Source organism: Wyeomyia smithii, chromosome 3 (assembly GCF_029784165.1).
Source record: "Wyeomyia smithii strain HCP4-BCI-WySm-NY-G18 chromosome 3, ASM2978416v1, whole genome shotgun sequence".
NCBI classification, from domain to species: domain Eukaryota; kingdom Metazoa; phylum Arthropoda; class Insecta; order Diptera; family Culicidae; genus Wyeomyia; species Wyeomyia smithii.
In genome coordinates, this window is record NC_073696.1 from 101,795,399 (window position 1) to 101,822,433 (window position 27,035).

The following is a 27,035-nucleotide window of genomic DNA, read 5'->3' on the forward strand; positions in this document are numbered from 1 at the left end:
GCACCGAATGGAGATCGAAAAAGGAGTGGCTGGATAGGAGGCTAAGGACAACCTGTGGGATCTAGGTGTACTTGGCACCGCTGGTACGCTTTATCCAGCCGTTAACCATGTCTGTGGATTCACGAACATCGAAAAAAGTACAGAAGATAACTAAGGCGCTGAAAAACGCTTCTTTTAAGGCTTATTATAAGCTTATCCGCTTGCCCGCTGTGCACCACTTTGTCTCGTTCCTGACGGATTGGTTTCAAGAACCAACTTTACCGGGCCTGTCGTCTAACATCCTAACGACATGCCCAGCTAATTTTAACGGTGGGGACGATAGATGGCTTCCCAAGCCGCTCCTGCAGTTTGTAGTTTATTCGCCTTCTCCACGTTCTGTTCTCCATCTGCAGTCCACCGAAGATTTCTTCTCGAAGACCGCAAGGGCCGTTGGTCCTGCAAGTTTAGGCAGACCCAAGCTAAGAAATAGTGATCAAGGGTCAAACCAGAGTTCGTTGAGTTGGAACCGCATCTGTGAGATAATTTTGTGGACAAGAAGGCCAGTAAGGTTTTCGAAGATAAATGGTACAAGGTTTTAAGCAATAATAATTTTATTCGTACTTATGTATGTTTGTTGATCATTGTATAAATATGTTTTTGTAACAAGGATATTATTTATTTAAACGATATAGATGTTGGTACCCTAATATCAAAATATACGAAGTAATTGCTAGAATTAGGAAATTAATATTTTATGTTGTTTTTTCTCTTTTGATATTAAATATGAGGAGTTTCGGACAAACGTTTCTCAGACCTTTTCCAATATGGAAAATTGACCAGCGTTCAGGTTGACGTGATTTCACACACGAGTCTTTGATTAAGTAATTTGTCTTTAAGTATAGCAGGAATAAACAAGTTTTGACTATTTTAATCTTAACTATCTCTATTCTACCAAAAAAAAAATCGATTGGCTTTAGCTTCTAGTAAATGATATTGGGGCCTTGAATAACGACCAACTATTCAGTCTTGATATTATTGATTCTCAAACCTAAACGATTAATTCGCTGCATTTTGCATCCTGCTTTGTGAGAGATTGACTAGCTCTTCGGTTGCTATAACGTAAGCCCCTAAATCTATCGTCGATAGAACCTTCGGCTTTCGGAAACCGCTGGAGGACAGGCTTTGTAAATTTCTTCCAGAGTTTGAATCAACTCGTCAAAGCCATACAGAAGGCCTTCTTCACAATTACCCAGCCCCCAGCGACTTCTGTGATCAACTCTTACGCCTTCGGGCAGTGGTATGGCTTTAGCGAAATCTATCATCCATGCGCCCACTTTATGGTTGTCGTAAACTATAAAGATACTGCTACCTACGACCTGATGATTTCGGAAGAACTCCGACTTCTCGATAAGCGTACGCATCTGCTTTAGTCTCTTCAGTAAATCCTTAATAACCGCTCTCCGACCGTTGGTGAAATGCGTAATAGTATCTTGGATTTCTTGACTGGATTTGATTGTTTTCAGATCAGTGATTGGCGAACAGCCGCGCATTTTAAGCGCCTCTATCCGAAAACCTTTCTCCTGCGAGGAGGACATATTTTCTCGAAACAACATATATCGTAGCTTTGTGATTGCCTTCCGTTGATGCTCCTCCACCGTGGGCGCGTTCGGGTCGACGGCGATCATCTTTTTGTACAGGTCCTCCCGGAGCTTGGTGTTGGACACCTCGTTTTCGGAGAACGTCCGAAAGCCCATCTTGATGTCCATCACGTTCGGGTCCTGGAAACCGTGCAATAGGTCTTGCAGTTCGATGAAGTGCTCTCCCTGCAGGTGGCGCAAGCCGAGATACTTGGGAGCCACCTTAGAGCCGTACGAGTCCGCCGACAGGTACCGGTAGGCCAGCACTTCTGCATCATCAGCACCGGTTACGCGCTTGCGAACGATTCCGTTTGCCAGAGGGGCAATACTGTAAGTGAAAGGAGGTGAAAAAGACTAATTAAATTTAAGAAAAACTGTATTTTGGTATTATTAATTGAACCTTTTTTATCATATTATTATATCACGATAACGACAACCAAACTGATAAGCATTTTAGCAATTTATCTCTAATAAAAAATGAAAAATTTCAAGAAATGTCTTGCTAGCAATTGAAATATTTCATCTATTTTTTTCCTAGATATTTTCAACGAATTCGGATGAAGATTAGGGGTTCCTGTTGTCTGTAATCGTGTTTCATTTACGTCTCTCGCCGTAATCGGCTGTATAAAAACTTTTCATGTTTCGCTCGAATAAAAACGATGTTCAAAATTTATCGCTATCGGGCATTAGACCACAAGGGCGTGGGAATGAATACAAAGTTATCAAGCATATTTTGATGAGGCGCCTTATTACGCAAATATAATATAAATACAACTTCGTTTTGAGCAGATTCGCAAACAATGAAGGTTATCGCTCGAATATAACGCGCAGCTACTGATTTGAGAACTGGGTAGAATCAAACATTCGAGTCTAGTTGCTACCAACGTTTTTTGCTGTGATTTAAACTAGGTGAAAGTTAATCTTTTCGGCTTACCTCTTAGGATGTCCAGATAATTGCAGCCAACCAGACGGAATTGCCGGAGCATTCTGTTGCAGCAGAACGGGACTGGCGGGAGCGCTCAGCTCGAGGGCATTCTGAAAATGAAGAGATAAAAAATATGTTACTACATACGGATAATTTTCAAAAGTATCGAAAGGAGGGTACCCTTCTTCGAAACATTGATGACTCGTGACCCGTGCAAATGAGAGGTTGATTACTTACTGATGATAGCCAAACGGTAAGTCGGCTTTGGTAGCTTTTTTTAAATTCTGGGCTATCTCAAAGGTACTTCGTTTGTTTGTTGGTTGATTAGATAATTTCACTACCTGCGCTAAGATGAGCTCATGACGTTTTATGACGAAGATGTAGCTCGTAGTTTTATTGTTATACAATGTTTAGGTAAGGCAAATGTCCGCAATGGAACACTTGGAACCGAATTGCCTGAGCGCTCTCGGTTGTCAGTTGGCGAACAGACGAAAATCGAGTTCAATTGGATGTTTTTGCTAAATCGCGTTTGGTCGTGAAATATGCTCACTTTAACAAGAGACGTAACGAAAGGCAGATGATTTAGTAAAAGTGTTGCTGTTGCTCAGGGATTTTAGCAAGAATTATCAGATGACACGTTGAGCCACCATTTTCATAAAATGTAGGGAAGATTTGGGTTGTTTCACGTGTAAAACCAGTGGAGTAAAAATACTGCTTATACTAGCCTGGTATTACCAGGTATTATTTTTCTATCTTCTAAATGGAATGGCATATGCTGATGATATTTTACCTCCAGTAATACGCCGCTCTGTGCTTTCATCTTGAAACGAGGGCAACTCTGACGTACATTGGCGCTTACCAAATGCCCCCCCGCCATCAGTTGGACGGAGCTACATACGTAGTGCTAAACTGACTCGCAAAAGCGTAGCTTGCATCACTGAATCGATCGAATTTCATGGACTGTGTAACTGATAACAGCCCACTGGGAGCGCGGATGAAGAACTCGACAGTCAATCACTTTGACTAGCAGCTAAAAATAGCTTAAGCGTGACCTCTGGGAATTGGTCTCCGATTGCAGGATGACGGCCTTATACAACTGGAGGGTGAAAATCAAAATCAAAAGAAAAAGGGCGTGACTGTTAAACCGTAGCCATCCGGTTCACAGCCAATCGTCGACGGTTCACTGCGAGTCGCCGGATTGACGTCAATCGGTGCAGTGTGTATATTGCTGTAAGCAACGTTACAGTAGAAATGTTCATTTTTGTTTCAGATTTCGAATCCAATTGATTTGTATCGCATTACTCGATCAATCGAGCTAGAACATTTTCTCACCACTGCACTCCATAGGATTTAACTACAGGAAGTTACACAAAAAACGCCGGTATGCAGTGAGTCCCAGCATCAGCTGGCGTAACTCACACTAGCCGCAGTATCAGTTGCATCTTGTGCTCGGTTTTCTCTTGGTTTATATTGCAGCCGGTTCACACCCAGTCAATTATGATCGTATCGGATTGCTCGAGCTACCCATGACGACTGGGACTGACTGTGTCCACACAGCGACATGTTAATTAAACGTTTACTCGGTTAGATAAGAACTGACTTTATTAAATCGACACAGCCCGGATGGCGTGCGCGTGACCCCTCGGGCGAGCCGAGTTGAAGTATTTGTGAGATTTTTTTTCTGCAGCTTCGAGATTCTGGAGCAAAGTGTTGTACACGAGTTACTTATTATGATTTGTCGTGTTAGAATGCATCAACCATGAATTAATCAAGGTCTTTAATGAATTGCGGATATAAAATCCAGTTATTAAGTTTTTGTTTCGCGGTTTTAAGCTGCATGCGAAATATTTGACAGAAGATATGTCAAAGCCCTTCATTTCAAATGCACCACCAAGTGTATTGTATTCTGATAGCCATGTCAGTAATCATCTCTAACAATACAAATTATTACTACACTGTGTTATTGCTGTACTTCTCTTCCAAACTAAGCGCCAAGGATTACTTCTCTCTTTTTATTTGACACGTGTTGTATGGCGACGTTTAGTGCTGGATTTAGCTGTGATAGACGGTAGTCATAACACAAATATTGCGGCTGATTTATTGCTTTATTAGTCCATTGAATCGGTTGGACCGTACGTATCGATCACGTTACCTGTGACCTCTCGCACATGAAGTATAATTATCATTTTTTTGGTTAGGTCCGAATCACAAACGTTGATTATTGATGAGCATCGCGTGCTCCACTCCATTGTGAACAAACAAAAATAACTTGGTTATGTCAAACTCGTGGTCTGTCGTGTGCCACCCCAATCGAATGTAGCACTCAGTTAGTCGAGCAGACTTCATGGGAGGAATGTTATACTAATTTGAATGTGCTCTAATATAAATAAATTGGCCCATTAAAGCGAACAGTCGTCAAATAGCAGCAGTATGGAAGGTAGCAGTTGATAATTATTCGGCTAGTGCACGTATAGGAAGCAATAAAACAGCAGGTATTTCGCATTTGAAAATTTCTGCACATTGACCTCTGCTGGCAACGGAGGAACGTGACCGCTATGTAACCCGGGAAGAATATTAATTTGAAGTAACGTTTGTTTCATACTTGTTTTGGAATCAGTTTGTTAACTTTTTCTCAGATGACAGTAATCGTCTGGTACGGCACGAATTGCAAAAGTCTAGCTCGTAGCAGCAAAAAGGTGTATGTTGCAAAATTTGCACGGGACATGAACAGGGGGAACAGGAGAGAACGCAGGTAAGTTTAATTGCGAAATTAGTGCTACTATATGCTACTGTAAAGTGTTTCAAGCGATAAGACTTGAGCTGGATTTTTTTCAAAATAAGTAAGTCTGCAAGCTGCATTGTCTTTTAGGTTCAACACGGAAAAATCAAGTTAAAGATAACCGTGGATATTGTGTTCTTTTCATTCTTAATTTTCACAACACAAAAGTTTTCGAGAAATTGTTTCTCTGTTTCTGATTTAAGTGGTGAGCTAAGTGAACTTACAGCATTAGTGAATAAAGGAATTTGAAGTCTTCCATGTAGTGGTTTTTTTACAATGACTTTGCAAAATATACCAGCCATGGTTTCAAGCTGCAGTTTCGTAGTCATTTTTTCAAAGGCATTTTTGACATCGGCGAAATAGATAACAACAATACAACATTAATATAAAATGCTAATTGTCATATGTACCGATAATTTGGATAATAAAATGCAAGCATTGATTGTATCTATCCGAAAACCATAAACGGGTGACAAACGTAACACCTATCTATCATCATTACCGCTAAACAACGCCAGCACTCGTTTCGAAACTAGCAGTGACGCACGTGAACCGCCCATTATGTGGAGCTAATGGTCTCTTGATTGTACAACGCGACTATAGCCCACGAAACTATTAGCTATTGTTGATCGCACTGTATAATGTGTGTCCATTGCATTGTGCCTGAGCATGGGTACAAAGCAAATCCATACTGTGATTGTAACCTGCGACTATACAACAATGGCTCAACTGCGGTGGACGATACGGATCTCGAGTCCGCAGAAAAGTTCAGCGCAAGTGAAATCGTATTCAGATATGTGGTTCTCTTCACAAAACAGGTTGAACAACCTTCCTTACCGGCCAGATCCTACAGTTTAGTAGCAAGGCAGCAAACAAAAATCAAGATTTCGTTTTCATGATCCGCGTTAAGCTGGTTTGCTGCTGTGACGTTAGCGTCGCACCATGGATGCGATCTGTAATGATCTGATCAGTGTCATGCCTACCTTTGAATATTTTTTTGAAGTCAATAGTATGAATGTCCGACGTTCTCCGTCGGCTGCGCAATTTGCATACGGATGAAGTTGTGGTTTGACGTAACTTTGAGTGAAAGTTTGCGTCATATTACAGCATGCGGTTTCGATTGTAGTACCTATGTAGGGTACGTGAATATTTCAATTTGTACCTATAATAAATTGCTTGGTAATCAATGCTTTTAACATCAATGGAATTGTAGAACTTGATCGGCGCTGGCAGAACATTTTAGTTTTGACAGCTTATTACGATATTTTAAAATAACGGCTCCAGTAATTTATAAGCTTTACGTGATCCGTACGTGAATTACTGTTTTGACAAATATTTCAAAATACCCGAGTGATGTTGCGCTCGTGCTCTGATTGGTAGAAAAGCATGCGAATCTTCAAAATCTCTATTAAAACTCAAATTTTTCTTAAGTCAAAAAATGTTTCGAGAATAAAATGAGGATCAAGGGTGTTATTTTTTCAACCAACTAAATTGCATTTCGAATAATAGAGGACAACTCTTAATGGTACCCAGTACCTGCAAGCAACGAGTCACGAGTTCATCTTGCCTCCAGAACGTTCCTTGTAGATGATAGCCTCGATGCAAATGGCAAAAGTAATCGCGTTTGCAAATCTATTTTTAATACCCCGCGCGGTCCCACGTCATGATCCATATTCAAATAAAACGCTATGCAAATTGAAACCCTTTCAACCTTTTGCCGAGAGACTCCATTAGGGCTGTTGATTCGTAACAAAACGCATTACAATCTCATTCCACTCAGCGGCGGTATCCGATAAGTAAAGCAGCAACGCTGTATCCAACATCTCGATACATTTCCTTTACATCAGCTTAGCAATTGTGTATTGTTTGGTTCCTGATTGGTCGCATACAGCATATCGAGGCAGGCTCCTCCCATTTTAGGACGATGCGATCTCAGCGCAAGGGAAAACGCATTGACGTCAATGATCCAATTTGTGGTTCATTCACCAGGCTTCTTTCATGGGTTTTAAATTGTGTGCCTTGCCTTCTTCCCAAAAACAGCTGTTTTAGTATAATTAGCTTAATTTTTCCAAACTCGAAAAAGTGAATATATCTAAACTGGATCATGGCGGAATAATTCGGCTGAGCACATGTGAATGGAAAAGGTTATGTTGCGGAGTAACGCACCAAGACTACTGGAGTGGTGTAAGTAGACGGTGTAGCGCGACGCACTGTCATGGTGATAATGAGATTGACAGATGGCAGGAAAAAGAAATAAGGAAGAAGACGAGAAAAAGTGGCAGTAATGTGGAAACGAGTTAGCAGAAGAATTTACAAGAATTTATCTATAATTAATCTATCAATGAGAATCACGAGAAGAGAAAAGTAGCTCAAAGTTTGTAGTGAAAGTATACAGGATTGACGAGAGGAAGGAATTTATTAGCGCTGTACTACCGAGAAATCACACAAATAATAAGCTCCGATTTAATCAATATTCGGAGGCAAACGACAACGTGATTGGCGTAAGGTTATAATTGCAATTGCGGAATTTATTAATTAAATAAATAATTTGTAGTAACGGCAAGTCCATTCAGAACGGACCGAGTAGGGTAGTCGCGGTAAAAGTGGGAATCCTGAAAACCAAATTAAAAGTAAGCAAAAATATAATGAAATAATATAGTATAACCTTAAAACAATGAAATCTATCGTAGCTGGTGCAGGGGTTGTAAAAATTGTTAAAACTTTAGAGTTTCGGTCGTCAGGAGAAATAAAGACCAATGTAAGATATCCTAGTTTTATAGTATATATTATTACTAATAGAAAATATAGCTTTTAGCAGATCGTTAAGCAATTTTCGACGGCTCGAAGGAACTTTATCACATCCCAACAGGTTATTTTTTTTAAACACTTGCCCATGTCCAGGTGTCCGTGTAGACTCCGAAACGACGAAGCGCATTAGCGACTCGGCAGTTTCGCACGGGTTTGACGTCAATAGAACTCAATTTTTATAATAAACACAGTCGGCGGAACCGTTGAGAACTTGAGGTTTGCTGACGGGCAGTGAACCAGTCAAGCGAGTCGCATTAGGTACCTCCAACTGTTGGCGGGCGACTATTGGAAAAATAAACTCAAACAACCTTGAACGGGTGTGGCCTCAACATTTTTAAGCCGGTTATCCGTTGCTGTACGATCCCCGTTCTTCTGCCTTCAGGTAACACCTGTTTTCACAGTCTAGCTGAAAGATTCGAATTGTTTTGACTGTTGGAACAGAAATTTCGAATGACTTAACGGGTGAAACTTGAATTGTACCCAGCCTTGTGCCACTCGTTGTGCTTTCCGTCCGACACACAAAACTACCTTCCTGTGGTAGCTTAAAATAAGCCTTGCGTGCTGAGCAGTTACAGTTGCGCAAAGGAAACACGAGCAAAAGTAGGTACATTGGAATGGAAACGACTCCGGATTGACGTCATTGCTGGCCGTGGTGCGTGTGCAATAGTAGAAACTAAAGTGGCAAAACTTTGGCGAAAGGGAGCGATCGTAGTTTGAAAGTAGGTTTAATTAGTGAATGGGAAAATTCAATGAACTTTTCCAAATGTGCTGTTGAATTTTAATTAGTATCGCCAATTTCGATTCAATTTTTAAAACTAAACCCCAATCTAATGTTATTGTTACCTAGCCCCAGCAAAACGGACAAAACACGACGCTGTCTTGCTGCATAAAATTGGCGGCTTGTGGCTCTCGTACAGTCGATTTGCGGGGCATTGTCTCTGCAAGGCCTCGCGGCTTGGAATTGTTTTCACGGTCTGCAATGACGTCAATGCCGGTCGCACTGACGAATAACCTCGGCTGTGCACTGCGTGCAAAAGAGAACAACAGACTGTTCCATTGTAAATGTGTTTTGCCACTCTAATTCCCACTGCGCTCAAAGTTCAAACGAAAAGAGCTGCTACTTTTGTTGGTAAAACGCAGTTGGCGCTTGTTGGTTTGCACCGTGGTCATTTTTTTCTTAATCCAGTAGGTTTTTAAATAGTAGGTTTTCTAAACTTTGTTGAAATGGGAAAGCTGCTAGCGATATTATCATAAATAATAAGTTTGTTTTGAATTTAAATTGCAGCATTTGAAAACTTAAAAAACACTTGGACTGGATAACAAGCTTTTATTGTTTTGGAAGCCGTTAAGAGTAGAGCGTCCACCGGCCGTGAATGTAATACAAATAAAATTTGAATAGTGGTTTTTGCTGTTATAGATGTAGAAAGAAAAAACTTTTAATACATCTGTTTTCATTTTTTATAAGCAAGCTTATAATTTCAAGTATCTCGTTTCATATCTACAAAACTCCAGACGAAGGAACCGAGTAGGTTATAATCCTATTTTCATTTACAGGGTGTCACCGTGAAAGTGATACTCTTTGTTTATGCTATAAAATTAAAACAGATGAATATTCCTTCTCTGCGCGTAGAGTAGTAGAGTTACAGTTGAATTAGTTCAATTCAAATCTTTCGCCTTTGCATTTGTTTGCGGCCCACAAACGCTTCTTAAAATTACCGCAAGTCGCACGCACGACTTCGATCGGCATTTCATCTCAGATTTTTATCAAACGATTCTTAAAAGTGTCCAAAGTCAAAGTGTTTCACTTCATCCAGCTTTCCTAGCATGTATCATCAAATGCTGAAATCCAATGGATTCAAATCGGGCCATTCAAAGGTGCTGATAAAACACGGTGAATTTTTGTTGCACCACCTCTGAACAACCAATGCCTTATGCGCTAGTACTGAATCCTATTAAAAGCAGAAACTTTCTTTTCCAAATAATTCATGAACTCAAGGCAGCAAATGGCCTTCAAACACGTGTTGTAGATAGTATTCTTTATTAATTTCCACATCCCTGTCGATGAATAGCAGAGGCAACTTTCCTCTGTTGGATATTGCTCCCCAAACCATCACAGCTGAAGCATTCTGGAATCGTTCCACTCCATTTTTATCGGCTGACATATCACGAAGACATGCTCCGTATACACGGTCATTCTGTTTGTTCAAAACAGCCTCCAACGTAAACAATTTTTAGCACCCGAGATCTAGCAACCCTGTCAGCAATATTTCTGCGAGATAATCCGTGAACCTTTTCTATCTCAAAAGCTCCGTAATTAAGGTCACTTTTGATTGTTTTATGCATAGTATTATGGCTCATATTCATTTCACGAGTCATTTCTCCTGCCGACCGGGCTGAATTTCGCAGGATACGTTCTTTAACCGTATTGATCTCCACTATAGTCCGCACACTCCGTTTTTTACCCGGTTCAACTTTATCACTTACAAGTGAACTATAAACATGTGTCGCAATCAAAACAAATACAGCTGATTTACAGGGTAGGCCTCTCGATGCGAAAATAGACACTCAAATGTGTGTTTCACTCTCACGGTGATACCCTGTATTTTGGCATTTAATTATTTTTCCTAGAATTTGAAAGAAATTCGTTCAGCCACAAGGAGTGCAGTGGCTAGGAGAGGGAAAAAAGCTTTGTGTATTAGAACTTCAACTTCAACTTTCACCATAAATTAAACAATTATTCAAATATTTTTGAAAATACCTGCTTTTTCTTATACTAATCGATGACCGACCTTTCAATAGGCACTACGTAATTTGTTTTAGATTTCTATGTGTTTTCTTTGATTTTTAAATTGAAAAGTTACATTATTTTAATGTTAACTAACTGGCAAGTAGTGCATAAAGTGACATAGCTGTTGCTGGCCTTTGCACAGCAAAATAAAAATACCCGAATATAAAAGTGATTTGCTTACTCTTAAATACCTTTACCGAAGTCATCATTTAGGTAAAACTGAATACCTTGTATCATCAATATCAATATCAAAAACTCCATACAAATTTCTACCCACAATTGAGTATTCACATTTTTTAAGCTTTTCCGTTGGCTTCACCAATTTTTATGCGTATTATTTACCTGAACCAGTGACATTCAGGTTTACGTAAATTTACGTTGTTTTTACGTGCCGCTTGGTAATATTTTCTTTGTGTGTGGGGAATGTAACCCTGGTAGTACACAAAGTGACATTTCTGCTGCTGACTTGTGAGAAGTTTAACCACATACCTAAGACATACGTAACACTCAGGAAGAAATCTTCCAAAAAAGTTTGTACAAAATGAACTACTCGAATTGTACCAAACTCTGAACAAAATCGCTGTTAGAGTAGTTTTTGAAGGCAGTGTACCTGCGCAGTCCTGCCTCGCAAAATTTTTGAGTTTTCAGGCAATGCGTAGGACTTGAAAACAAATTGTCCAAATGTATGACATATATCGTTTCCAGAGTAATTAGAAATTATTTTGCTGGCTCGGAGAAATTTCGCTTTCTCCCTGAGACCCGGAAATTACTTCCCAGACCCGAACAAAATTCGCGTTCATCCGGAGACCCACAGATTACCCCCCAAACCCGAAGACTTCGGGTGAAACAAGGAGAGGTGGCAACTCTACTAAAACACCCTATTGCTATTAATGAAAACTACCATCAATCTAGTGTGCATAGTAAACAAGTTCCCAAGGGGTCTGATGTTGTTTTAATTTTGCTTCGCTTCGGAAGAACCGGCCAAGATGCCCCATAAATACGCTATGGAAACCGACTGTCGACTTTGGACAGGGGCTGCACTTGTGGTGTCAGTAAAGGCGGTCCGGATGAGGCTAGTAAAGAGGCAGCAAATAATTACAAGATGCCAAGGAAAACCCTTTCTTGAAGATCTTTTTTCGTAGTTTTATCCTGAGAGTTTTTAATCAGTGGAAAGTTTCTCTCCTGTTTGCGATGCTGTCCAGGAAGATGAATTAGTGAAACACGTCTTGCAAAAGAATATATACGACTTAGGAGTGACACGAGGCGAACTGCGAACCCTAGCATTGGAACCAACGGAGAAGAACCAAGTGAGTCATCTCTTCTGTTGGAAAGAAGAACTCCGAAAACGTGATTGGTTGGCGTATGCTTTTATTACAAAATATTTGTGCAGGAAGGACATAGAATTTTACTGTATTTAACAGGAATTTTCGTTCTATTGATGAAAAAAAGATCGTTAATAAATCAACGTTGTTGTGAGATGTTATACAAAAAAAAAAACCACCCATAAAGACAATTGTATGTACTGACAACGTTCGTAATTTGGCGTACGTGCGTTTTAGCACTAACTCAAAACCCGAAATCGACATTAGACTAGAAAACATGTGTTTTTTTTCACTATAATCAGGGCTTCAATGCACGTTTTATGTAGATTATATGGCGCTAAAGAACCGAGAAAAACCGTTTGTAACCGGATAAACCCATCGCTACGTGATCGGTAAACATCGTCTTTTGAAAATTCCGGATTTTTGGGAGCGCTTCATCGAATCACAGTACAATTGCACGTATCGTTTCATTATAGCTATAACTATTTTGGTCGGATATCACAGAAAATCGCATAAATACACTAAACTGGCATTGATCAGCAGCGATGATGGATTACTGCATTGCAGTTTTTCTTCCCTTAAGGTATTGTCTTGGACATCATTCTCGCCTATGACAAAGTTCATCGTACGGATACCATCGGGATCTGGCGTGCACGCGAGCAGCCGTAGGTAATTGATCTTGTGCTGCGTATAATTGTTGGAAGTTCCGGCAAGCATCGTGTGCGGCATTGGATGACCACCACCGCCGCCACCGCCGCACGTCTGTCACCAAGGCGTTACACTATTATAACCGATCTGACACACAGAAATGTAGGCAACACTTGGCGTCGAGTGAGTGGCATTTGTGGAGTAGAGTACGTATTGTAGTCTGATAAATACGGACAGACACACCGATAAATAAGCCGTAAATAATTTCGCGCAGCCGACACGACTGTTGCGCATTTTATTGCATTGCATACCGAGCACACAGCACGGGTGGCTTCTGCAGAACAATAAATTGCAGAATGTCAGCACATGAATTTTAATTTGTTAGCCTTGATTTGTCGGTTTGCCTGGGGTTTGTGCAAACTGGTGTAGATCTGCAGCTAACAAGGTAAAGCGATTATTAGTTGCTCTGTGCCTACCATCGTCCAGTAGTGCCCCAGTAATTGAAGGAGTCTCTAAACTGTCCACGAATTGCATATTTAGGCCAAAAGGCTGGAAAAATAACAACACCGTAGGGCTTCAGTAGGAAATATGTTGAGTGTCATTGTTAGATTTCCATTGCCCATGGAGGGTTTGAATTAAAAACCCAATTTTGAAACAGCTCTTACAGAAGATTAGTAATCGCGATGAAAATATAATTTCCTGCATTTTTTGTTTCAGCTGGCATAGCGATTTTACCGTTCATAATCCCTCCTCTTGAAAATGAGTTTAAATTGATTGGTGAAAAAAAATTTTCGACAGCTTCAGAATAATTAATCATGATTCGATCGTTTCACAGTGGAACACACGCATCCATTAGGAGTACATCTGGTCATAAACACTTACGATTGCGAAAAAGCTAAGCAACGACTTGCTGTTGTTGTTCGCCGCTTTCTGGTCCACGGATAGATACTCGGCGGCCGCTCTGTCGGCACCATCAATGTTCTGGAATACAAACGGAGAACAAGAAATGAATTTAAAAAAAATCTACTTTTAAAAACAGACACTCATGAATTAAGCACATTGTTATAGTGTTCTTCCTGTGCCAGCTGGTGGCATAATGAAGAGTACAAGCTCACAAATAAGGAAATGTGCTCCGGTACAGGCTCTGGCTGTCAGATATCAACTTGATCGCCGGTCGGGTGTAGGTATCACCCAAACAGGCTTCGCGCGGTAGGTGTATAAAAGGCAGCACCGCAACCATCCTCTGCGATAGACGCTAACCTCGTTTGGGCTTTATTTCCTTGCACAGAACAGTGAACTCACCATCTTCAAACACGATGACAAGCCCATCATTTTGACCAGAACACGCGACGCCACGTTTCGGCTTTTATTTGTACTATTAGATAAGAACACTTTTCGATTATGTCTTAACAATTGTGTATCCCCACTTTTCGGTTTCTACCCAGACGGACTGACGTTACTCGAAAGAATGTTCGTGTTTGCACATAGTGATATCCCAAGCAGTGGAAGATAACCGAACAGGAAACGTTTCAATCACTAAAAGGGTATATTTACTACAAACGCCACACGAATGCTTACATGGTCGTAGAGAGATGAGAACACGAATTTATTATTACTTTTTTTTCGCGAACTAATAATTTTAATTAAATAAACAGTTAAGTATCTTTCTTCTCGGGTTTCAATGTAAAAATACATATACTGCCGCTAAGTTCGTGTATACATTCGGAAGTGTATCGAAGAAAGATGTCCCACAAGCCATCACATTCCGATACCATAGGATTACGCATGTGTAGGTATTAACGCGACCATACCCAACTGTAGGATGCTGCTGCTTTGGCTGTAAATTTTGTAATCTCAAGAGGTTTTAGAGTCCAGACAGATCTCCGATCATCAGGAATCTAGAATCTTAGAAGCTCATCATCGTGATCTTTTTCTGTTAGTTTTTTAATTGATATTAATATTTTTCCAAGACTTTTGCGAATTTGACCAATACGTATTTTTTACTTATAGGATGCCCTGAGTAATTTTTGAAGTATACATTTCATCACACTGTACGGTTTTCAAATTTAGTGATGGCATATCTGTGCTAACTGGGAGAACTCATCTTCTCCTAATTAATAAAAATCAATTTCTGTTCGTGTGTGATCATTTTCCTCGGCAATAAGAGAATTCGTGTGTGATCATTTTCCTTTTCAATAAGAGATGACGCTGTCGTTGTTTTATTTACCTCAGAACATTAGATTTGTTTCAAAATACTTTCGGGGTTTCATTCACTACACTTTCACATCACATCATGTGATTTGAAGACGATTTACATTAAGAATATTCAAAAGGTGCACAACAGCAAAAACCTTTTCTAAAATACAACAACTAACTTTAGGGGAACGGGATTTTGCGATAAAGAAAATATTTGATTGTGTTATAATAATTCCTTACAACCTTTATAATAAATATTTTAAACTAAAACTGGATATTTTGCAAAAGCTCATTTTAAACCAGATGTTGGAAACCAAAATGATTTGTATAAACTTCGACGATCTTACAAAAATACGGTGTGTTGGCACTTCCAAGCTTATTACTCAAATATTTCAAGTTGATTTAGGCAATACATTTTTATAATAATTTTATTGCAAGAATTTTTTACCAAAAATAAACTTGTTTTTATTGTTCAACCGTTTTAGCAATAATGTGAGCTGAATCAAGTCCATTTATTTTTAATATCTCTGTTAAATAATCGTTCAATATAATTCATTGTGCAGAATGGATTATATTCTGGCCATACCGTTGCTAACAAAATAACGAAAAAATATTTCGGATCTGAATTTTCTAGCCAATTTGTTATGTTCAATAGATTATATAAATATGCGTTGCCTTATTATTATAGATGTGATTTGGGCGTTTGTGAATTAAAATCAGAACATGAAACTTAGGAAAACCGTGAGCATTTTGACTCTGAGTGAGTTTGGGTTCAGAAAACTATCGAAAAGATGTGTGCATACGTTTTTACGATACAAGAGGATTTTATAAAGGAGAACCATTCATTAACATCCAATATAATTTGTGGCAGTACAACGTTTGCCGGGTCAGCTAGTAATTAAATAAAAAAAATTTCATGTCAGATCCTTCATTCAGTTCAACTCAAACACAATTAACAGAAAAATGTCTGTTCTCTCACCGTAAATACGATAAAAATATGAATTTTATAATCTTTTACATTTTATACAGACTCTTAAGATCCAAACTTATTGTCTAAATGCATAATGAATTCAGAAAGATTTGATTCGACGAATTTTCGTTGAACTGTTGCACTCAGGTGATCAAAAGAGCTTCAACTTTTGGCATGAAGTATATAATATATTTTCAAGTGTAATTAGACCAATATTCGGTCGAATTTGCAATAGCATTGCTCCTTTCGCACCACATCGATGCAGTCGGGTTATTACCGAAATTGTATATTTTAGGAGTCTATAACTCGAAAATCATTTGATATAAAATAGGTTGAGTTGAAAAAAGAAACCTGTTTAGATGTGGTCTGTTGAACAAAACAACACCTTTCAAAACTGATCATTATCAAAAGCACCCCAACCGACGGCACGATGTTTACAATTTCTCAAACTTTGACTCATATTCTACTGTGGCAGTTTGTGCATGTGTCACCGTTCGAGCTTTTGCCATGCGATATGTGATGATCAAGCATTATGGCGCTTTCGCTGCTTTTTCGACACGATATCGATACGCTCTCAGAATTTACCCACAGAAGAGGAAACTCCAGCAGACGATCATTCATGGGATGCACTAGAGCAAGTTGAATCGAAATTCGGAATTTACGATGTGTACTCCAATTGGTGGGATTTTTGACTTGAGAAAAAAACGCAGTTCATGAACTTTTTAGCCTTGAACATTGCTGTCAAAATTATTCGAGCATGAGCTTACTAATGGCAAGCTAGATAGTTTCTTAGAATGGAGGCTCAAATGTTTTCTCACGCAGGCAACCAAAGACCGGTTTTCTACGACCAAAACGCGTCGAATATTCATATAATTATTCAATCTCGATCCGTGCGGCCGCTGTAGCCAGTGAATGTCCACCATCAGTTCCAAGTCTAGTCTCGTTCGGATTGACGTCATTGCCTTTGTAATAACACATCGGCAAGCGCCGATCGATTCCCGTTGTTTCGCGGTGTACGGTAGCGCACTCTTAACAGAGAAAAGCCTACACCGCTCACGCGAAGATCTTTTCTTGATTAATCTCACCGTCGAACGAACCAGTTTCACCGCACGCGCCAGTGTATTGATTCCATAATGGCACCAAAACCCAAACAAACGGACGCAGGCGACGCCCGTCCTTGTCTGTAGAGTAAGCTCCTCACCGATCACATAAAGATCATATGGCGTCACAAAACATCAATAAAGCTCATTACCCGACCGTACCTCTAAACTTTCGATGGGAATTGAAGTGCGTTTTTCATGCTGGCGTTCCTTCGTGCGCGTCACGGACCGCGGTAGGATGCAACGAAAACACATTTATTCATCATTCCGCTCGTTGACACGCAAACTAATCCGAATCGTGAGAAGCCGAAGTTCGGAGTAAATATTAATCAGATTTTTTTCCCAAACTCCACACGGCAAGCAAAAAAACATTGGTAGGACTTCTCTTCATCATCGCATCATTAGAAGTTGTTTCACACCGCAAATCAAGTATGACTCATTTTGCCGATCGTCAGCGTAAAACGTGCCGAAAAAAAAAACGCGATTACGCGGAAAACGCTGACCTGTCCACAGTAAATTGGTCTGTGGGCAACAAACGTAGATGAGAAAAAAACAACATAAATAAGTGACGTGCCGGGTCGGTAAGGAATAGAGAGACGAATGCAGTTTTTACACGGGTCTTCTCAGGGTCGACCAGGGTTCTTAAGGTGAGAGATCGTATACTAAAACGAAAATGCTAGTGGATTGAACAGCATCATTTATTGATCAGATGAAGATTGTAGAGAATGAAAAGCTTCATTGTCGCAACGCAACAGAACACGTTCGATGTTAGATTTGAAATAGAGTTTGATCAAGCAGAAAAACGTGTGATTAATTCAACTTCTGAGAAGTAAAATAATATATTCATAGCATGTTCGATACCTTTTAAGATTCTGTAGGGAAATTCGATCCGAAGGCCGATTCGAACAAAGATGATCAAATGTCTTTTCTCACTTTTCCTTACATTTTAGGAGTTGGGTGTCTTCGGAAGACTTGTTCAGAATACTTATTAAAATTATCTGACATTTTCATTTAATTACTCAAAAAAAACTTTTTAATTTCAAGAGATATTAAATTTCTGTCTTCGGCAAAGTTGTAGAGCTATTGATTTCATGAAACTTTGCTGAAGACACGAAATTCCTATGTCTTATCTCTGAAGAGATATAACTGTTTTTCTTGAAAGACTACCTTGAAACTAGTTATTTCACTTAAATTATATCGTTACTACTTCTGATCAAATTTAGATGTTCTAGAAAGTTTTAGATAATAACAAAATACATTGTCTTCGGCAAAGTTTCATGGAATTGATAGCTCTACAACTTTACCGAACACAGAAACTAGATATCTCGTAAAATATAAAAGGTAATTTTCCTAAGTGTAATACTAGCTTAATAAGCAACCCCACTGTGCACCACAGTGAATAAAAGTTCGATAATATTTCGAAACAGAACCTGAGCGAAGCGTACGGAAACAAGTAATGGACCTGGTAATGCTCCAGATTAGTCCGGCTTAAGTTTCTAGTGCTCATTACGTGGAAAATGCACCGTAACACATATATTTTTCGAGTGAAAACAAATTTTCATTTGGACTTGATATTGTTTACGCACGTCGAACTCCTTTTGTTGAATTACTGCGCTACATACCTCTAATATTTGGTCATTTTCTAGTTAGTGTAGCTATTTGGGATGTAATGTCTAAGGTTTTAGCAAAGTTTCTTAGCAGATAGAGCTCATGGCTGAATTAATATCACCAGCTTTCTCCGAAAATTTAAAAATTATTATATGTATTTATTGCAGAATGGTTAGCAATTTAAAAAAAATTTAGGTATTCTTACTAAGAAAATCCACAGAAGTAAATGCGACGGAATGTGCGTGTTACTTTCTACCCAGTCTCTTCAATAAGTAACGACACTATATTAGTACAATTTAACTGCTATATTTTCTTAGACTTAAAAATGGAACTCGAAACGAGTTACTTAGATCGGAGCAGAACAATAACGGACTTCAAAGTTTCGTTTGGATTTTCTATCGGAGATGATCTCTGACTTAATTGTTTGTTACCATGTGGATTTTTATATGGTAACTGCTATTTAATGTTGATGTCCAGATTCTGGTTAGTGAGAGCAATGGGCGGTCGAGGAAATTTTTTCTCCCAACGCAATCTTTTAACTGACACTGTAAGAAGCCATCCATCAAGATAATCTTCAACCGCTACCTGCCAGCAACTATAGATGCACGTTCCACCTACTCGGAACGACAAAGTGCTGACACACTTTTCTCGCCCAGACTAAATGTGACATTGTCTCCGTAGGCCGATGTGTCACATAAATATATCCCGTAAGGTGCACGATGATATACGACGTGTGATGTGCAAGAAAAGCTTAGCAATTCGCGGAGGAATTTCGCGATCCGAGAAAGTCGCAGACGGACCGGCTCATACCGGACTGCGCGTGCGTCATCGGCACCGAGTACTGCGCCGTTTAGCAGACTGCCGTGATAAATGAATGGACCATCGAATCGATGATCGAATCGGCCAGATTGATTCGATCAACATGAAGCCCGTCGTTGTTGAATATCGTAGATGGTCGTGATCTGCATCCACTTTACACTGAATCGTAGTAGACTGAAGATAGATTTACAACCAGGTGCTAATTCATTACCGCAATCCCTGAAAATCTATTATTGTCGATGGCAGCCACCTACGCCGCTACTATCTTGTGCAAGCAGGAGGGAGAAGTGCTACTTTTCGCACGGAAACGACGTAGCTATGACAACTTGATGCGTTTCTCGTGTTTCTGGAAATAGAAACACTCGCATAATAAGGAAGTCTTTTTGATGCGTTGGGCTTCATAAACGAAGCGGTAAAAATATGCACTTGAACAACAGTAATCACTATAGAGTAATGCGGGGCGAAAATTCGCAACATAACTATCGAAAAACTAAATTTATAAGCTTTGGCTAAAAAGTGGTGAATAAACCTTTAAAACGCAAATATTATGGCAATATTATATGAACTTTCTATATAAATGATATACTGAGTTTGCCCCACACTAATACATGTTACACTAGATTAACCAGGATAAAAAAATCAATTCGCGAGCTTCCCCGAGCAAAATAAGCCACAAAACAAACAGCAAAATTTGTTGATCACTTTATAAACCCAAATTTTTAATTAAACACGAAAAACAGAACAATAATAGCACAACTTGAAACTGGCAACGGCTTCAGTTTACTTTTCAAATTGACCTTTTCCGGGTGGTTGGAATTAAAATTGGGTTTTATGGTCTTTACAACAAGCACGACATCTGAAATTTCCTGCTAGCAGATGCCATAACAGCGGAGCTAAAATAGCTTGTCACCCGTGCCGACTGGGTGGAGCAATAAAAATTCGGCACGTAGTCACCTGGAGTGTGTTTAATTTAGCGAGAAAGAAAAGAAACCTTCACTAGCTGTATACGCAAAAAAAAAATAACAAGCTTATCTTGCCAACAACCAAAAGAAGTGTTTGTGGGTAAACTTACCTCGCTTTTACTGCCGTTATCCAGTATGAGCATTTTGAGCAGGGTGCGCTTTAAACCCTGGTTATCTAGGCAGTTCAACCTAAACTTGTCACTGGTCCAACCTGCCATTGTAAGGAATATGGAAGAAGTCATACCTTCCTCACCGTACTGCACAAAAGCAGAATCCCAGAAGCAGTAGGAGGATAGGAGTTCTCTCAAGTGGAGAAGCTGCTCGCCTTTTGGTTGGTTGTTGACTGCTCGAGTGGTGCTTAAGGTGACCGCGGTTGACGTAGGTTTATGTAAATTTTCTTCTTCTCAAGGCTCGAGCACGGACTTCTGAACCATCTGTTACTGAGGACTTTGCAATGTCAAACAAACGATTGTTTTGTGATTGGAATGTAACTGAATCAGGCGTACTGTTTTATTTTAACAACTTATTTGCTTCACAACTTGCCAAGAGCACATATTTGCACAGAAACACACAGTCAGGTTACCGAGGGCTACTTTCGCGCTTCACTCGCTACTAGTTTCCTTTCCAAGCTGCTCACAACCTACGGAAGCAGCTACTAGTATCTTCCATTAAACACCCATTTAACCAGACAATAATTTATAATTTTGTTTTCTTCACCTTTTACAGTTTATGCAAATATTGTTTTTGCTCCGATTTACTCGCTAAACATTTGCACTGTGTTTTTTTATTACCCTTGTTCTCACTCCAATGTTCTTCTATCGCAATGTTTTTCTAGCATACGGAGACGTTCACGCAGCAACGGCGCATTAGACTTTTAAATATCACAATTTAGTCATCAACGCTTCTAACTCCCCAATAATTACACCTTTAGCGCAAAGCGCACTCAAGCATGCTAACGATAGTCTAACACTTTCTACTACTAGTAATCACCTCAGTTACCACAATGATCTCTCGACGTTCAATCTCAACCGGATATCAAAAATGATTAGATAAGTAAAAATCAATCACTGGGTAGGCGGTCGGTTTAGCCCGTAGGCGTCTTTCGATCTACGTTGATCACACTTTGAAATTCGGGGGCTCGTCGGCTTTCGCGCGTTGAAACCCTATTTGTTTAGTCCCTTTACCTGGGACACCGTGAACGTTCGATTCAGCCGCTGGTTGCTGGTAAACTGAAGTATAGCGAGCGTTGTGCGCTTACTTTTGCCTACAACTCTGGCCCGAGTATAGGCTCTACGGCTTTGTTTGTGTTGTGCTGCTATCAAGATGCCGAATCGAAACTCGAAAGTGTACGCGCCATGAGCGGCTTCTCAGGCGATGTAGCTGTGCTGTGGTTGAACAGCGATGAGCTTTCAAGCGCGTTAGACGTCACTGAACCGAGTTGGGTGTTGCTGTTTGCGTGTGGTGTGATGAGCTTTTGCTTTCAACCTAGAGGCGAAAGGGGTAAAACCACTAAGTGTACAACAAAAACAGTCCAATAAAAGTTTAAAAAAATGGTAACATTGAACAATGAAACAAGAGAAACTGAAAGTCATATATTTTTACTAATTTCAATAGTTAAAAGAAGTTTGCTATCTAATAGTATATTCACATTTCTGGTCGAAAAAATATAGTACAAGTTCGTTGTTTTGCAACTTTCAAATCACCCATCGACGAGAAGGTACGCTTAATCATTCGGTTGAGCATGAAAGATGATTTCTCTTATGAATTAAATCGAATTCCAATTTGAATTAATATAGGGTATCAAACGTCTTCGTCAGTGGTTTTCTTCGGCAGCTTTTCTGCAGCAATCTTATGCAAAAACCTGCCGAAGAAAACCACTGACGAAGACGTTCGATACCCTATTATTTTGTTTTTAAGAACTGTATCTACAGTTGTAGAACAGTACAACTGCGCGGAACACTATAAAATCGTTAAGTACCCAACAAATAATTTGATTGATTTATAGCTTGTTAGGCTGCTATTGGGCGGGTTTAGCTAAACTAAAACTTAATCGGTTGTTATACAACCAAATTGTTTGTTTGGCAACCAACGCCTTCGACCACACAGGCCCGTAGTCGACGTGGCTCTCAAACGAGAGCTTGTCGTCGACCATCACCCTCAAGAGCTTTAAAATCGCTTGGAGACAACAGTGCACCCGACCCACCAACACTAATCGACGGCTCATGTGCTGATTTACGGTTGTTCACCACGATGACCTTCGTCTTATGATGCGCTAACTACAGTTTCCTGGAGTGCATGGCTTTCAACTCGACCTCGCCGATTGATTCGCCGTAGTTTCTGTCGTTCACGAAGCTCATTATCACCACTCTTGATGGGAGTTTAAGTTTCAACACACCGTCATGAATATGGCATTCAACTATTATAGTATAATACCGGACCCAGGATTCTGGAAGTAAGTTTCTAGAATCTTGTACCGGCACTTCAAGACTCCAAACGCTTTTTTCACGTCTAGCGCAGCGACTGCGCAATAGCGAATGTCCCTCCTTTTAGACTGGAGTGCCTTCGGCCGTGTTGGTGATGGAGAGAGTAGCATCCGTGGATCTACCTTTACGGAAACAGAATTGGTTGCTTAACAGAACGGATCTACTCTCGGTGAATCTGTAGAGGAAAACTCTTTCAACCACTTTGCCAGCTGTGTCTAGCAGACAGATTGGTCTATATGCCGATTGGTCATTTGGTATTTTCCCGACTTTCAGTCGTAATACCAGTTTCTGTCACTTCCACTTGTCCGGAAAGAGGCAATCGTCTAAGCATTTCTACATAACCGCGCTAAACAACCTTTATGGCCGTCTTAATGTTTGCGATGACTCAACAGCCAGAAGCCAAGAATTTGTCCTGTAGCGTAGGAAAACTCCCAGAATGACCCACTTCAACATCACTGTTGTCTGCTCTACCGGGGTTGACGCACTTGGCCATTACGATCCTGTAGGGATCACCCTAAGGTTTTGTATTGGCACTGTCGCATAGACTATTGAAAGCGCTCTCTAATGTTACTTTAGCGGATTTGAATGCTGCCTGGCCCTCCGATCTTTGTACATCGATACGCGCGCATTGCATCAGCCGTCGAGCACTAAAGCACCCTCATGCGGAGGCCGGCTATCGCCGGTGACCTTTCATTTCTAGGCTCACAAGTCCTAGGCTTGGTGGCGTCACACGCCCGCGATCGTGTAGCAATGAGTTGATTAGCAATCGGGGGACCCTCCCCCTTTCGAGATCCCAACTTAATACTTTAGCGAATACTTCGGCATCAAAATGGAAAGTCTTACAGCCGCTAATGGTTGGAGTATTGGTCCTGCCTTTTGCTTGTTGCCTCGGGTCTACGTTATAGCTGACCGACGTCTACTCTCCATTTCGTGATCAGTCTCGGGCTGCCGATCGTCACAAAACAGCGTTTGGCCCGTTAGTTCCACAGTTACACGATCCACCATCTGAGCGAACTTTTCTGTAAACCAACGCGGCGGAGCGTAGCAACTGCAGTAGAATACTTCGTCCACCTTGGCAACCGCATATCCCTCGTTCGAGGTCAATACAATCTCCTGAAACGGGAACCTACCCTTTGTCCATATGGCCGCCATATTAGACCCATCTGCTCCTGGGAGGGATGCGGTAAGGGTCCAATGCAATGGCAATGTCCGACAACTACTCAGTGGCTGCTTGGTATAGCACGCCAGCGGTTTAGCTGCTGGATTGTTAGCCAGGCATTTGGGGCCTCTCGTGACGTTTTGAAAAAAGGTGGTCAAAGGTCTTTTCTCACTTTTTCTTACATTTTAGAGGTTTGGTGTCTTCAGAAGAGTTATTCAGCATACCGATTAGAATTATCTGATGTTTCCATTTAATTGCTTATTAAGCTAGTATTACACTAAGAAAAGTTAACATTCTTATTTCACGAGATATTCAATTTCTATGTTCGGCAAAGTTGTAGAGCAATCGATTTCATGAAACTATCTCGAAGGCATGAAATTTCTAGATCTCATTTCTGAAGAGATATAATTGTTTTTCTTAAAAGACTACCTTGAAAATAGTTATTTCATTTAAATTTTATCTAAACTACTTTTTATCAACTTGAGATGTTCTAGAAAGTTTCAGATAATAACAAAATAAACATTTTTTTATAAAAAAAATCAAGTTATTTCTGTTGAATCAACTCAGAGATAGAGCGATTTTAAGGTAAAATTATGTCAATTTTTAAAATCAAATTATTTAAAATTGAGAATGTTCGTGAGGTATTACTCAACGTCACTTGTTTTGGCATGTTTTAAATTACAAGTACACAATTTTTCAGTACCGGGATTCTTCAGAAACTTCGCGTGACGTAAAATCGAGTCGTGTACGGGACCACGTGCTATCAAAGTTGGTTGACACTTCGAATGAAATACATGATTTGCATGGGGATGGATGGTAGCTTTGTTCGAGGTGGAAACAATTTCTACTTTTTGCATTAAGGGGTTATATACCTTTTTGATCGAAGAAATGAGGGAAGCTTGAATTTATTTTTAAGTGCATAGCACCATTTTCATTGCATCAAAGTGGTATTTTTCTGAAAGTACAGTTTATCAACAACAACAAAATACGTTTGATTTTGAGATATACCAATTATTACTGGAGTAATGGCCGTTTCCCCGAAACGCTATTTTTTGCAGAGGCTTGCGGTGATCCTGATAGAGACTCAGCGGGTCAACCGAAATCAAAAAACTCATATTATTTGATTAGTTTAGAAGTGTTCCGTGTCCTTGAACGATCGGTTTTATGAGTATTTTGTTTTCAGTGCAAACGGGAACGTTTTTTCCAAAAAATGCACGTTCTGAGCGTTAAAAATTGCATTAATTTTTTTTGCGGCAAAATTTAACTTTATTTTTCTAAAAGCAATCGTTCAAGGACCGGCGAATTTGATAACGAAAATTAAAAAAAAATGAAGGAAATCGGTTCAGAAGTTTTCCCGCAATCAGGATCACGGCAAAGTGATTTTTCGGAAAACACTATTTCGAGATAATCACGTGTAAAGTTTAAGTTTAGCTTATGCGGCCGTGGCGAGGCGCGCTGTAAATCGCTCTAACTTTCTTCCTATTGCTCAGAACTTTATGAAAATTTGTGAAAATGTTCTCAAGATGTTGTATTTGAAGATAATACAATAAAAACAATTTCCGGTTTTTTGAAAACTAAAAAGGTATATAACTCCTTGAGAAAACTTTGGCATTAAGAAAACTTAACTCATACATATCATCTCTCTTCCTACGAATCGCACTGCATGCTTATCAATATTGAAACACCAAAGAAACATCGAGAAACAACCATAATTGTCTTTGTAAACGATATAATCTTACAGCATATCTGCTAGAAACTCTTAATTTGATTTTTAAAATTTGCATAATTTAACCTTAAAATCGCTCTATCTCGGAGTTGGTTCAATAGGAATAACTTCTGTTTTAGGAAAATTTGTATTTTGTTATTATCTAAAACTTTTCAAAATATTTCGAAGCGAAAAAACTAGTTTCAAGGTACTCTTTTAAGAAAAACAGTTGTATCTCTTCAGACATAATACCTAAAAATTTTGTGTCTTTGGCAAAGTTTCATAAAATCGATAGCTCTACAACTTTGCCAATGATAGAAAATGAATATCTCGTAAAATAGAAAAGTTATTTTTTCTATGTGTGACACTAGCTTAATGAGCAATTAAATGAAACTATCAGATAATTTTAATCTGTATTCTCAACAACTCTTTCGAAGACACCAAATCCCTAAAATGTAAGAAAAGACTTTTGACCGTATTTTCCAAATGACCGGCCCTTGCCCTCCAGTACCGCGCTCTGTAGCCTGCACCACCGCAAAGTCGACATAAACTAGACCTGTCGGTCTTTTTACATGACCAGCATCTATGTCCTCTCTCAAAGCACCTAAAGCAAACATCAGTCTGTTGGAGGATGCCCAGCGGGCATAGCGATCAACCGACCTATAGCTTGGTTTTCTTCAGAGCTTTGCTTCACTCGGCAGATGGGAGCTTCATGGTGGCTAACTGGATCCTAGAAAGGCTCTTCCGGAGGCGAATTGCCTCCGCGGCCACACTTTCTTTCAATGGCTTGTGCAATGTCGCACCCTTCGGTGGTTTCATCCGTGTTTTTAAGTTGGAGAGTTACCTCTGGAACGAAGGTCTGAACTTGCAGGTCTTTCCCCAATACTTTTTGAGCTACCTCTTCGCATTTCTGCGAAGCTCTAGGATCATTTCGCCGGTACGAGATCGACGAATGGTCCGAACGTCCTCACTCAAATCTTTTAGCTGGGCGTCGCCTCTCATGGTCTTCAAGACCTATGAGTATTTTGACCCGTCAGTCTTGAGTATGAGCGCGTCGCCATTTTTTCTCTTTTTTATGCGACTTCTCGGAGCGATTTTCACGTTTTTAACGTTTTAGAGAGTTGTTTTTTAAATTTTGGATCGTAAA

General features: G+C 39.8%; 1 protein-coding gene and 1 long non-coding RNA gene across 4 annotated transcripts; one reads left to right on the top strand and one right to left on the bottom strand.

Moving 5' to 3' along the window:
- Window positions 1-572: 572 nt before the first annotated feature.
- LOC129727711 (inositol-trisphosphate 3-kinase homolog) lies at window positions 573-21,781 on the bottom strand. Of its 3 annotated transcripts, none has more exons than XM_055685788.1 (4): window positions 20,652-21,781; window positions 13,769-13,867; window positions 2,551-2,651; window positions 573-1,944 (listed from the first exon to the last, which is right to left on the bottom strand). In XM_055685788.1, exons 1-4 carry the CDS (start codon window positions 20,781-20,783, stop codon window positions 1,113-1,115), a joined length of 1,164 nt encoding a protein of 387 aa, XP_055541763.1. In that variant the 5' UTR covers window positions 20,784-21,781; the 3' UTR covers window positions 573-1,112. The 3 variants fall into 3 exon arrangements, with proteins under 3 accessions (XP_055541763.1, XP_055541765.1, XP_055541764.1); XM_055685790.1 differs by lacking the exon at window positions 20,652-21,781 and adding an exon at window positions 14,189-14,516; XM_055685789.1 differs by lacking the exon at window positions 13,769-13,867.
- On the top strand, window positions 4,569-10,842 carry LOC129727712 (uncharacterized). The gene is made up of 6 exons (XR_008728584.1): window positions 4,569-4,673; window positions 4,740-5,293; window positions 5,411-7,821; window positions 7,875-7,950; window positions 8,011-8,078; window positions 8,129-10,842. It is a non-coding gene; the product is annotated as an uncharacterized LOC129727712 (long non-coding RNA).
- Window positions 21,782-27,035: the final 5,254 nt, after the last annotated feature.